Source organism: Temnothorax nylanderi, unplaced genomic scaffold (assembly GCF_030848795.1).
Source record: "Temnothorax nylanderi isolate EJ_2023f unplaced genomic scaffold, tnyl_v1.0 TNYL_tig0085_pilon, whole genome shotgun sequence".
NCBI lineage: Eukaryota > Metazoa > Arthropoda > Insecta > Hymenoptera > Formicidae > Temnothorax > Temnothorax nylanderi.
Genome location: NW_027249147.1, coordinates 401,322 through 416,056, shown reverse-complemented (window position 1 = coordinate 416,056; position 14,735 = coordinate 401,322). Strand labels below are relative to the sequence as shown.

General features: G+C 36.3%; 2 protein-coding genes across 6 annotated transcripts in view; one reads left to right on the top strand and one right to left on the bottom strand.

Moving 5' to 3' along the window:
- The window catches only part of LOC139774695 (uncharacterized), a 192,825-nt gene that overhangs the window by 47,047 nt on the left and 131,043 nt on the right, over positions 1–14,735 (top strand). The window lies entirely within an intron of this gene.
- Positions 1–14,735, bottom strand: part of LOC139774688 (netrin-1) — a 189,244-nt gene that overhangs the window by 49,238 nt on the left and 125,271 nt on the right. For both annotated transcript variants that reach the window (XM_071710106.1, XM_071710108.1), the window contains one exon: positions 994–1,143. In XM_071710106.1, coding sequence (XP_071566207.1) covers positions 994–1,143 — 150 coding nt within the window. The remainder of the gene's footprint in view (positions 1–993; positions 1,144–14,735) is intronic.

Below are 14,735 nucleotides of genomic sequence, written 5' to 3'. Positions count from 1 at the left end.
GTGCATCGCTCGAAGTACAACCGCACGATGACATTATTTTTAATCGTTTTATATTTATCACGCTGCCTGCGCGAGTCTTTTATGCACGATAAAATTCGCAAGCACTGTCTTCCTGATACTCCGAGGTGGGCAACGATGTAATCTTTCGTGACACGAACATTCGTTCTTGATTGAAACTCGATTTGAAACTAAAAGCCGTCCGTTGCGATGGAAGCGGGAGGGTCCCACTCCGATGGTTGCACACACGTTTTCGCAAATTTCGCCTAATTGGACAAGCGCGAGGAGATGCGGCGTCGAGATCGTCGCGTGTTCCTCCCGATCGATCGATCGATCATTCTCGAGGGCAGTACGGGTGTGGTCGAACGAATCCGGTGTCTTTTTTTTGACCGACCTTCTCGCCACCCTGGTAGCAAGCTAAAAGATCGAACGTGAAATCGGCTTGGCGATAGACTTTTTGCTCTTCCTTTCTGGTCAAACAACATTGCGCGTTCTTGTATCGCGGCCGTGTACACGAATACACCGGTAACGATAAATCGCATGGACAGGAAAAGACTCATATGTTTTCTCTCATTTTTGAGTTCCACCGTATAATCCATATTTCGAATTCCCAGTAAGTTTTTAGCGTTCTGAATCTACTTTAAAGCATTATTTTTGAAAAACTGCGAGAGTTCAGACGTTTCCAAGGAATGTAACTGCAAGAGATCCGGTTTCTACAAAGCTCTTCTACTGTTTTGAGCAACTAGTTTCTCAAAATTTATCTAAATGTATCATAACATCCTCTCACGGGGAAAGATACAGATTTTCTCTTATTCTCCGTGGTCAGAATACTATCTTCCTCGTTGTACCGGCGTGCTTGGCGTAGCTCGCACAAAACGAGCTTGGCCCGAGGGGGGTGACGAGCGCGCCGGTGGAAACGAAATCGAAATAAAAGATAAACGCGGCAATGAAACCGGGTATCAAGCACGGTGAACGCACGCGTGGGCGTGTACTTACTGATGCAAGGCGCAATATGCGATCTGCTCTGTTGGTAGCCTCTGGCGCATCTGTTGCAAGTAATACCGGTTACGCCGTCTTTGCAGGGACACTGGCCGCTGCTCTGGTTACAGGTCTTTCCAGAAGCTCCGATCGGATGACAGTCACATGCTGTAACGCAATAAACGAGCCAGTTAGTTAACGGAAACAAGCGTAAATTTTAGCAAAATAAATTTTTGAAAATAAACGCACTTAAAGACTATGTTTATTAATATTGTTTTTTTTTATTTCGTTATATGTCACTTTTGTATCCGTTATATAGAATCTACGTGGTATGAACGGCCTGGACTAATTTCATGTCAAAACATAACTGAAGATAGAGTGAAAGAGCTTTAGTCAAATTGGCTGTGTCAGATCCACTTTCATCAACCCGTTCGTATTAGTGCATAGTGTTCGAGTTTACTGTCGATTGCATATCGTTATGCTGTATCGCGCCTTCGAGATACGCTCGTTCTATTAAGAAACAACGCAGATAGGCGACCCGGAAAATGATGGAGATAGCCAAACAGGCATGACGATCCGCTACCTGAAATTAAGATAAAGCACGGACTTTACATGGCGCCTATAAAAGGACCTTGGCCATTGGCTGCAGCTCGATATAAACGGAAGATCTTACGCGGGATAAAAGCAGTTTATTCCCACGAGCGAAACACGAGGAGTATACTAATGCGGCGGAAATACGCGCGATTATCGGCAATATCGGCAAATTGAAAATAAGCGAAACTTTTAGACGAAATTAATTATGGAAATTAAGTGACTGATTTTTTTCGAATTTAATTTTTACAACATTTAACATTAAATCACCAAAATATATTATCGAAATTATATTCAGGAGCGTTTAAGTCTATATCTCATTTAAATGAAGAGCTCATTATTATATCAGAAAATAAAATATTGAAAAATGCGTAATCTAGAAATATGTATCTTACATTAAATATAACGAAATTAGATGTACAGCGTGTCCGATTTTTAGCAGATCAGATTTAAGTAATGGATTTCCTAATTAACTTAAAATTTTTCTATAACAAAGAATCAAGAAAAACCAGATTCTAATTATAAATAATTAAAAATAAAAGATGTTTCACAATTTCACATTGACAAATAGAAATCTTATTTTTTCATCACTCTCTAAATCTGAATCAGTGAATAGTCACTGATTCAGCAGTATTATTCACTGATTCAGATTTATAGAGCAGATTTAAACTTAATTGTGCACAGAATTTTTATTTGTGAATTGATTACAAATTGAGAAATTGCAGAAGATGATAATATACATTGAAATTTCCTGTGAGAGTGATTTTAAAAAATTTAAAAAATTTTATTGAAAATTAATTTGATTACGTGGAACACGCTGTACATGATGTGTTATATATCGTAAATGATAAAAGGGGACTATGACGTTGAGATGAATGCATTCCAGCCTTATCCTAATTTTATGCGGCCTAATCTTGCGTAAGGTATGCACGTGCGAGATATTAAAGAGTATCCCTTCGCGATTGCCACACGTAGGACGGAGAGAATCTTCGGAGGATAGGTCATTTCGGAGGATTTATAAAATCAATCAGACGTGGCTCGACGAATGGATCGCTATCAAAGCATACTTTAGAGAAAGCTTAAGCTTCCCTTGAAGATTGGTTTATAGTGAGCTGAAGAGAAAAGCTAATAAATACTCACGTTTGGTTATACCGGATACTTTACATAGGCACAGGAATAAACAATATAGTTATCTCTTCGAGTTTTACTTTTTCAGTAAATAAAGGCCGTTAATTTCTCTTTAATTTATAATTATTAAAGTCTTATCGAAAATTGGTGGTGCAGTTATTATTTAACCATAACAGTTAATATCTCAAAAATTACATGACAAAAAAGGAAAGTAATAAATAAAATTGATTTACTGTTACATTTGACGGTAACAGGTGTTAACTGAATACTCCAGAAATGGTACCTTCTGTGCATGTTTTTCCTGTGTAAATCATAAAACACAAATAACTTGTGAAAATAAAAAAAGCAACATAGAATCGTGGTACAAGTTACCGTAATTATACGAGCATTAACATTCTGTCTCTCGAGAGTCGCGCGTTGCCGGCCGCGATTTACTACCAATAATCGCAACAAAATTGCGCTCATCGTAAAATAATAACCCGCCTGATTTACGACAACCGTGTGTAATCAATTGTATCCTTCTCGTAAATTGCATCCTGTTGATAATACAGGGCAATGAAAAACTTATGTCGCGCACGAAGGGCTGAAATTAACAACAATGTGTGCAAAATAAATCTCATTATTCAATATATCTCATATGCGAGATATATGATGATTAAAAAGTAATATTGATACGTCAGCGAATTGAAAATATTTTCGGACATTTTCAGAGGAAAACGAGGTAGAATTGAATATTGAAGCAACAATTTAAAATTCAAATGATAAATTTCGTGATATTATCTTTTTTATTTTGCATAGTCATTTTATAACGAGAGTTTGAGATGGATTGGTATCTTTTGAAATCTATTAATTTTATAAACAGAATCATATGATTCACGATGAAATTAATGGATCCTAATTATCTGACGCCGAGATTCGTCGATTAAAGCCGGAGCATATTAATTAAAACTGACGTCTCACTGTTTTCCATGAGCTGACGAGTAGCTATTATAGAACAAAGTTGATCCCCATCTTCTTTCGTAACTTTCTCGCCGAGATAATTGTATCGCGCGTGGTGTACGAGGCAACGTCTCGTTTAAATTTGCGTTCTCGGCATAAATTACCATCTGCTCCGCGGGACGGCCCACGAAAATTAACGGGGGACACGATTCACATAATTCTTAATCGTCGACGCTGTCGTCGGCTCGCACATTGACGAGAATCGCTGTTCGATCGTTCTTGAGCGAGCCGGTTGCTTAGATTCATGGCGCGCAATCAAAATACAATCGCCCAATAAAAATTTTATTGCTACGAGTAGGTACATATCTTCGTGATTAGCGCTTGACATAAATTGGACTCGCCAATATTTCGTACAGGCCGATGTCGACGACGATCGTGTATCTTATTTCGCTATCGCAGTGAATTCAACGTGATAATAATCTTATACATATATATTTTGCTAGTTTTTTAAATACTGAATGGAATATTATAATTTTTTAGATTACAATAGTTAATTAAATAACAGAGAATTACTGACAACTATTTAAACTGATCTAGAAGAAATGAAAATGTTTTCCAGCCTATATTTATGGAAAGGAAAAATTTTTCATGTAAATTCATAAAGAAACATCATGATATATTGATTGAAATTTTGAAGAAATTTCTTAGTATTTAAGCAATTAATTTTCTCGTCATCTACCGGATTTTATCATTTAGCACCATTTAACTTGGATTGCGCGACGAATGGCTTAATCAACCGCGAACGTGAGCGAGCCAGTTCGATCGGCGGTGCAGATTGCAATTCCGCGGACGTATGTCACGAGAGGTCACGACACGGTTTATTGGTCACGCGGCGTTGTCATTAGAAATGTCATAAACAGTGATTAGAGACATCACGGCGGCGCGGCGGCGACGCGGTTCAAGGCTTCAAGGATTACCACGTTTCTTGTTGCGACGGCCGCCGCGCCGCGCCGTCGGGGATATGAATTGCCGCCGTCTTCGGCCGACGTTGGAAACGACGTTCGACTTTCGACACCTAAATCGCCGTAACGGTTGTTTCGTATCCGCGCGACTTGTCTCCGGAGACAAGGAGTCGTTTGTTCCCTCGTTACCGGCCCTTTCGTTACCTATAAATTCGTTATGCAACTCGCGCCGTGCGAGAGGCTGGATGTCGGAGATGAAAGCGGCAATCGCGCGTCACGATACCGCGTGGAAATCACTCGAGCTAGAATTCCTCGATATCGTTAAAATCGATCGTCACCGTTATTGCAACGGTATTATTATGCATTGGAAAAGTAGCTTATCGAAAAATTAACCCTTTTGCTTTTATCGCTGTGTTATATGTACAAATTGTGAACTAATATAACGAAAGAACTATATATGTTGTTACAGCAGCTTTAGATTTGAAAATTACTCAGATTTTAATATTATCTGATACTTATTTACAACTAAGTTTAAAATAAGTGTTTACAGAATACCTAAGAGTCCATAGCTGAAAGTAGAATATCGAATTGCAAATTTTAGTTAAGTCTGCAATTACATTTAAGAAATTATATTGTTTGAAATTATATTATTTAAATTTTCGTTCTTAAAATATATTTTTTAAAATAATCCATACATACTTTTAAATAATTAAATATAGATATATAGATGTTATATATATAAAAATAAATAAATAAATTTAAATTTAATAATCGTATTTTAGTAGATTATAATAATGCAAAGCAAATACATTTAATGATTTGCGATTTCTATATTAAAGAAAAGCCTTGAGCAATCTTCGTAGTTCTAAGAATAAACCTGCGACGATGAGATGAAGGCTGTTCGAAAGTTGGACGATTAAATATAATACTCGTTAAATGGGGTCGTCAACTAACTTTTTTAGTAGCATATTATCTCGTTACGCAACAAATTACGCAAGAGACTATATCCGAGAGATACTTCTTGCACGCGATCTGAAAAGTAGCTAATGTTACACGGATTTGATAGTGATTTTTAGCAGCATAGAAACGACGACAGGAAAAGGAAAATAAGAAATATAATATTTTAATTTTTCTCGTATATATAGAGAAGGTATTTATACACAGAAAAAAAAATATTCTTGATTTAAAAATATGTTTAGTTTCAAGTTCCAACAACATGAAAATCTTGAAATAAAATTATATTGCGTTAAACGAAGAAAACTTACTTGATTGAAGTCATTATATAGTTCAACCAAGAAAAAAAGTGTTGAAATAAAAAGTTGAAATTTTTATAAGAAGCTTATAGTAATCTTGCGTATATACGAAACAATCTACATCTTCTTATTAGAATTTCAACTTTTTATTTCAACACTTTTTTTCTTGGTTGAACTATATAATCACTTCAATCAAGTAAATTTTCTTCGTTTAACGCAATATAATTTTATTTCAAGATTTTCATGTTGTTGGAACTTGAAACTAAATATATTTTCAAATCAAGAATATTTTTTTTTCTGTGTATATCTTCTTAAAAGCGTATTTTTCCCATAATTTATAAGAGCAATTTATTTAGTATATTTTTCGTTACTTGGAATAGAACAATTCAAATTACATAAAAATGTTAGAATTGCAGGAAAAAGAATTACATGAAAATACGCTTGTTATGAGACATTCTGTATGTAGAACTTGCATCAATGGTAATGACTATGATGTCCCTCGGCGACCCTTCGCTGGCACGCAAGTGTCTCGTATCTCATCCGCCATCTCTTGGCATATTTCTTTAGATTATAACGCTAAGAAGCCAATTCGTTTGTCTCCTATCTTTCGCTTATTGGTGAGATCTAAGCTGGAAAAGACACTGTGTGCGCACACGGTTAAATCCATTAAGCGAAGGGAGAGCGAAGAGAACGACTATGCATGATGTCCGTGTATACAATAGATCTCTCCCTATCTTTAGATAGCTATTCTAGAGGCACGTCGCTATTCTAGTGAATATTCTACGTTAACCCGATCGCCAGAATTCGAAACAAGAATTGTCGGATTATGGCGCCGGCGTGGCGGTACAGAAACCGAGTCGGTTGCGCGCCGTTTTCACGCGGAATCTAATCCAGGATTAAGAGCGCGTTTATACAGAATTGCTTGTCAACTTAAACTGTGCTCTTGTGCGCTGGTTTGCTGCCTGTTATTTCGCGCCGTTATACGATTGTGCGTTCCGTCGACACATTTGTTGAATAACGATTTATATCATTGTCAAGTGTAGGAAAAGTTTTCATATAATAATTACTTATAGTTTCTTAAAAGATTATTTAGATACATCTTCGATTACTTTTTACATAGCATCGAGTAATAGTACTTATCCTAAACAGTACTATATCTTTAGTAGCATTTATCTTAAATGCTGCATTTCGGATTTCTTCTAAAAACTGAAAATCGAATGATGTATCTAGCGTTATAGCAGTACCGAAAAAAGTGAAAACTACAGTGCATCGAATAGTCATCCTTTAATCATTCGTGCATGACTCTCTCTTTCTCTCTCTCGTGTAATAACTCTGCTTAGGACTTAGAATCGGACTCGTTCCTGGTGCGTGTACGACTACGATAGTATCTAGAAGGGTTGGTATTCAGATATGTTCTCGAAAGGTCAGCGCGCGCGAATAATCGGTACGATAGCGCGCGCTCAGGAAGCACGACGAAGCACCGTAACTCACATTTACGCCTGCAAAATAAGCGGGCATACCGGCGTGTCACTTATCGCCAGCTAATATAAACATGACTTCCCCGAGACACCCATAGAGATAGAAGAAAGTGCGCGAGGCTCATTCACGGGCATTTACATTTTATCCGCATGCCGAGCGCGGCACACCGTGCATGGGCCGTGCGCGGGTCGATTTTGGAAACTATTAACTTGAACTATCGTCTTCCACGCCGTCGGTCGTACGGCCATTCCGCTTCAGAGAAATCGCGCTGCGCGATCTCTAATGGTCCCACTTGTTGTAACGAGCCGAGGCATATACAGTAATGTCCAGCACGCGGTCAACCGTACTATGCCTATTCCACATCAACATCCGCTCGTTCCTTTCTGCCATCGTATTAATACCTTTTTATGTTTGAATCTAAGATCACGCATGATGCATTTCGAGCGTTTGGATTCTTAATGATGGGCCATTTATAACGTAACAATTGAGTTAATTTTGCAAATAGATATCTCTTGTATGTATTATTTTCTAAATATTTCTAATCAACTAGTGTAGTGTTTTTTCGTAAAGAATTCTCAACTAGAAAGGACGTACTCGGTAATAGAGATTTATCTTGAAATTTGTATCCTACGGATTGTACACACTTATTCTGTTAACGTAACCGCACTAAATCTTATAAAATATTTTAGTTCGTTTGATATTAATCGGCATGTCAGTGTTCCGAATGTTTCCGAAAGGCGTAATCTTACGTAAGACGCAGCTTTTCGCGCGTTTTGCATTGAAAAAATACGCGTAATCACATTTTCTTTCGTCTCTGCTTTTTCGTAATGTAATTTTCCCGCCGCCCTTCAGCGAGACGAAGCTGTTCGGATCGCGAGCATTCGCTAAAATGAGGCTTCAGAGAGACGAGCAAGCGAGCTCGCCGGCTCTTCGAGTCATTCCGCTCCTCAGTTCTTCGTTCCCTCTTCTCATGATTAGCATATACCGACATTCGTGGAAATACTACGCTGGAAAGGTTATCTGAGAGTTCTGTCAGCAACTTACAATAGTGATGTTATTTTCACCAATAAAATTTTCGTTGACATACCAATAATTCACGTATAAAGTTCCATCTGATCCATCTTCACGATAAATAGATGAGGTCTGGTACCGAGAAATTAACTGTACCGTTAACAAATAATAAACTTATCTCATTCATTCACGTGATTTGTTTTACGGTAGAGAATATGAGAGAGAGAATATATAAATGTTAATTTTATCTATTTTATATTTGAACTGATAAATCGTACGCATAAAAACTAAAAAATGATCTAAATTTTAAAAATATAAAATATCTTTTAAATAATCAGTTATATCTACAAATTGCACAGACTTCCCAAAAGCGTATATTTTTTAGACATTTTTTTAACAATATAATTTAATTATTAACGTTTTTGTTCTAAGGTTTTCAAAACAATGTTTAAAAGATTTTAAGAAAGATTATATTTATAATATTACGAATTTATATTTAATAATAATTGCTCCGAATAACAAAAATTTGTAGGATTCAATATGAAATTGTAAAAATATAAAGATCATGCTAAACAGCTAAACGAACAGTATAGAGTTTCATTTAAATTTAAAACATCTGTCTGAAGTTTTATTTCTCGCAGAACAGAATAGAAAATGCGGTCTCATGCAAAATGAAATAGAAATATGACGTTAAATCGTACAACACTTCACGAAGTTGTCAATTGCCGTAATCTCACTCTTTCGCATCATCAGCCGGGTAACGTCTTGCGCTTCCGGCTCGGTTCAGGGTCTCCCCTATTCACGCTATTGATGTCGTGAAAGCATGAACCGGTCCCTTCGACAGCGTCTTCAAGATTAATCCGTTTCGCGGAAGTGCAAATGGTCCCGTCGTGCTTCTACTATCGAGACTGTGGATTTAGTCCTGTGGAACTTCTGTTATCCTGGGGCATTGTTGAATCCAAAACGGCGTACTTAAGCCGTATAACTTCTTTATGTTCATTAGTAATACGAGACTGCTTTGGCGTTTAATGGCAACGAGAAAGGATTTAAAATTAAGGTTTAAAAAAGTTCTTGGTAATTAAAATTTTAATGTATAATTAAAGGAGATGCAAGGAGAAAGATACAAAAAAATGTACTTAAAAAATATATATTTAGCGCGAGACACACTATACCGCGTTTTTTGATACAAGGAAGAGGCTAAACTGTAAAATTGTAAAAAAATATATAAAGATGTCTATTTTGAATAAATTATCTTCTTTTTTAAAGGAGAGATTTGCATATTATTTGCATTTTAAAGCGGACATACAACTTGCCTGTGACATCATCATTGTACTTAAGTATATACATTTAGATATAAGAAATGTTTTCCACAACACAAAGGATTTGTGTCTCACAAACTGTTATAATGCAATAAATTCTATTTCGATAAACTTCTCTCAAATTATAGTAAAAACTAGTAAAGATTTCTTTTTAAGATTATCCTTCTCATCATCCTATCTGCCGACGTTCTCAGATGGTGCGTTTACTAACGTCGGTTTATGCAGCTTCCTTCGAGATTTCCATCCGGGAGATTTAGTCGATAAGTTGCGAGAAGCTCGGCTTTATATTATGAGCTTAAATCGTAAAAGCGACGCGATCGTTCGGCGCTTAGCGATAATCTCCTTCAGATTAAATCCTTCGATGGCAGCACGAATGATCGTCGCCGCGTTCCTCTTTTGGAGAGGGTTCTTCTTATCGCGACAGACACGCCGCTTTCACGTAGAAGGCACCTCAAGAACCTTGAGCGGTCCTTCGTCTCTCCTCGTGATACTGTTATCGTCGCGTCGATCGATCGACCTTGGTGCGTGAGCAATCGTACGTTGGCGTGTACATTCCTGGATTCTCGCGCTTTAGAATCCAACTCTGGAAGTGTCTCTGACTTGCGACGTCCAGACTGAATAATCAGCCATGGTCAATGACGTTAGAAAGTTTACCCTTGACATTCCCATTTACCTTTCTTTTCTCTCGTCTCTCGTCTTTCTCTCTTTCTCTGCCTTTCTCCGTCTTCGTCTTTCTTTCAATAGCGAGGGATTAAGTATTTTTTTGCATTAAATATGCATTGAGTCGTCGACAACGTCGACAAATATGCCGCGAATAGATATTTATGAAATTCCTTATTTTATACGTGCGTATCAAAGTAGATTTTTCGCGACGTTGAAGCTGTAAAAGAAATAATCGATATTCCTGTCTCCGGATTAAAATCCAATCGGTATAAACGATCGCGGGCGCCGCTCTGCCAAAGCTCGTTTTACATAATGAAATTCCAAACCTGCTTTCGACGGCTCTTCGTTCTTCGGGATTGACTGTATCGGCAAGCCGGGCAAGCGATACCGAAGTCGTTTTTTTCCTCTTTTTATGATTTAATAGCATTTATTTCTTCGACAAGTTAAAATTGTGAAGTGTCCACAGAAAATGCTATAAGTGTCGAATTAAACAAAAATTTAAAGGCAGAGACAAAGACTTTCCGCATCTTAGAATGAATTACCGTGCCATAAAATATGACGTTTATGACTATACGTGAGATATTGATTTATCTCTTAATTTTTTCTTTTTAAAATATTTTAAAAGTAAGACAGAGTAAGAGATACTATAAAATGGAATTGTATTTTTCCTCAAGCTCAAATAAAACAGTTTGCATAGTGCATGCAAATCATTGAAGAAATCGCGTTCTCAATACCCCGATTACTTCGTTAATCAAATTCGACATCAGTTTCACTTCCAATAATCGTTTTGCATAATGAAATTCAGAAACAACCTTTGACAATTTTTCGCTTCTCGTCATGGTTGATGTTCATAGAAGATCCGACGCTCGTAAGGACTAAGGGAGAAAGGGTTCGCCGTAAGAAACGTGACATATTCTTCTCACCCACTTGCTTATGCACGCTCGTATTTTTCATGCAAGAGGCCGTTGAAGAACGGTTAATTACGATTGCATTCGGAGTCGAGCGTGAAAAGCTTAGAAGAGAAACTCCTCATTATGTGCGCTATTCAAGATTGTTTCAAAATCTTCTTCAGCCTTAGACCTTAAAGCCGAATTTATATTGAATATAACATATCATATGATTTACAAATCGTTCTAAAGAGCAATTCAAATAAAAATGTCATGCTTCTGGAATTATTTTGAAATTGAAAACTCATTAAAATGAGAGAGAATACGGAAAATTTTCAGTATATTCATTTATAGCATCAATTAAATTGAAGTTGATTAATAAATATAATTATATGATTTCTTTAAATGTGCAATCGTGCGTTTATTAATATCCATCTTGTTTTTTCAAATTGCTCGGGCGTTTTAATCGTCTGCTTTTTCTTGTATTCTTTATCTTACGTTGTTCATTCGTGTAATTGCATTTACCATTCTGCCACATACTGTTTCATGATAAACTCTATCTCTATGTTGTGGCACGAGTCACTTAATTAATCCATTGCAAACGCGCCAGTAACCGTAGACTGGCGATTGTATCCTTTTAAGAATCGTGCAGCGCGAAATTCAATTGAAAGGTAAACGTAGCAGCGTTCTGGATGGTGTCCCGACTTTGTGCGAAATATGCCCAGGTATTCCCCTCTAAAAGTATTTACGGGAGAACACATGTCGAAACAATAGCCAACTAACAATTCGTTTATTTTCCATTTGGCAGAATACGCCACGTCGTTGCACATGAAACATGGTCTTTGAAAACTTTGCGTTGCATGGAACGTTTTTTTTTTCACGCTAGTTTAGCTCAATTTTTAACCTTCCGTTAAAGACAAAAATTGATACTAATTTCATAATACTAGTTAGTTCAATTTTTGATATTACTTTAGTTACTGAGCCTACGAAATAATCTGACGATAATAGATGTAAAACATGACTTTTCAAATAATATTTCAGAAAAATCCAAAAAGTATCCTTCGTATTTGTTTTGTATATATTTATCGTATATTTTTCTCCATATACATCCTCTGTTTATCGTATATAATCTACTACTAACTGATTATTTAGGCTAAATCTTTTTCTATCGTGAATAGGAAGAAGACCCAGTTTCTTATACTTATCCGATTTTGATTTTGATCTCTAGTTGAAGATTATTGCACATAAAATTCGCATAAATGTCTGCGTGATTTACGAAGTTCATTCTTTCTCACGCTAAAAAGTACAAGTAAGTTTACTGATCGCGATATACACTCCTGAAAAGACCGCACAGACTCGCATAACCGTGCCTAAATACGCGAATGTGTGGGAGAAGGAAACTGACTGGATTTTGGGGAATAGGGAGCGGTTGCATTCATCCTGATTATCCACGATCCAAAGAATCAAGGTAGAGGAAAGTGGGAGAAAGAGAGACCGAATAAGAGAGGAGGGCGAAGCTCTCTCTGGTGCGTCATAAATTCGACTTATCGGGTCAGTCTTACGAGCGTACACATATTTATATTCCTATATACCTACATGAAATTGTTAAGCGCCTTAAGCCGATTATCGAGGAGGGTCAAACTGACCTTGAAAGGTTTCTTCGCCGTCTTCTTATTCGCCCTCCTTCATTCTCCTCAGTGTGTTAAAAAAATTACATTTCATTAAACGCTTTTTTTTTGCTTAATTATATGAATTCGTTGCGTTGTAATCGCGATCGTTTTTCATTTGTGAACGAAACATCTTTGTTATTTCGAGTCTTACTAATTATTTAGTATTTCATCTATTACCAAAGAGAAATCTTTTTAGCAGTTATGTACGATATTACATATATATTCTATATCTTCCTAACGATTAATTAATTAATAAATATCAGCATTTATTAAAAATAATCCAATAAATTGAGGCTATATTAGATTTTTTAAAATTATAATTTTAACTTCTTGTTCTGTTATAATTTTAATATAATAATTTTAATGTAATGTCATTTTAATTTATAATAATTTATCACAACCTTTCAAATTTTATTATAAATTGCCGTTATATTCGAGCGATCTATCTAATCACTAATCGACTTATATATTTTACACATTATTATCTATATTACCTACTAATGTATGAATGGATTGAGCGTACGAACATAAACTTGGAGATTTAATCAGATAACGAGCGATATAAGAAAAATTTCGACATCCGATTCGAGAAACAAAGAGTTATCGAGGGAGTAATCTCGATATAAATAACCATTGAATTTAATTCGATAAACATAATCCGATTATAAACGTGAAACCCCTTACTTATTTCGAAAAGCTCTACCGCGATACGTCATCACGTACGCTTTCGACTTCGAGTGGTCAGTATCTCGAAGCCAGTTAAAGCAGATTCGGAGATGGGTGGCCAGATAAGGATCTTTATGGACAACGGACGTCCTCTTACAGGTGGCATAAATCCCGCGCGACTAATTAGAATTTTATAATGGAACGAAAATGGGTATCAGATTACACGGTCGGCGGCGCTGTCTGGGGGTCATAATTACAAAATGCCGGCGCATGTGCCGAATTTACATTCTATACTCGGACCAAGATGAGATATCACGATGAGAGACTATGGCGACAATATACAATACATATACTATCACATCTAAGAAGTAAGAAAAGAAAAAGGGGGACAAACGTGTAAAATTAAACTTTATTAAAAATTTAAATGTATGACGGCGATGCACTAATAAAGCCATTGTATAGTTTCAAAAACAACATAATGATTTAATTAAAATATAAAATTTGATAAAAATATTAAATATGAAATAATTTTGATAAAAATATTACACTACTGCATTTTAACATAATTAATTTTAGCTAACATTTAAATTCTTACTGACAATAAGAGGTAAAAATATCATAATTTGCCTTTTTTGGGTGGGACAAAATTTTCTATTTTATTTATGCAAAATTATGCGCGGAGTGTATCCACAGATGTGTAAAAATTATTTTATTATTTCACCGAAGGAGACAGTCACGGTATTTCTGTGTCACGTAAGTTACCCGCGAGTAAAAACATTTCTGTACTCTGCGAAATTACGGCGATGTAAATTGAGAGCGGTGCGGAAATTAAGGTAAATGCAAACGGTGAAGAACCAAGAGCCCTCGACTCGGTGCCAACGACTCTTCGTTTTTTTTTCTCGCGGATAAGTTGAGTTCCGCTTCCACGCAATTATTCCGGCGACGTTCATTTAACCGTTATGATTTATTACACGTTTCCGGTCGTTCTCCAAGAGTCGAAGTACGAGCATTATAAAATTATGCAACGTAATCTCCGCAGACTGTAATGCTATCGTTAATAATTATTTCCGAAATGTAGAAAGCATCAAATTTTCGAAAAAGTCAGCTATATATATTTTTAGCATATATTTGGTATACTTTATGATATATTGTAACGTTTCTACTTTTTCTATCAAAATGTTTTACAAGTTCT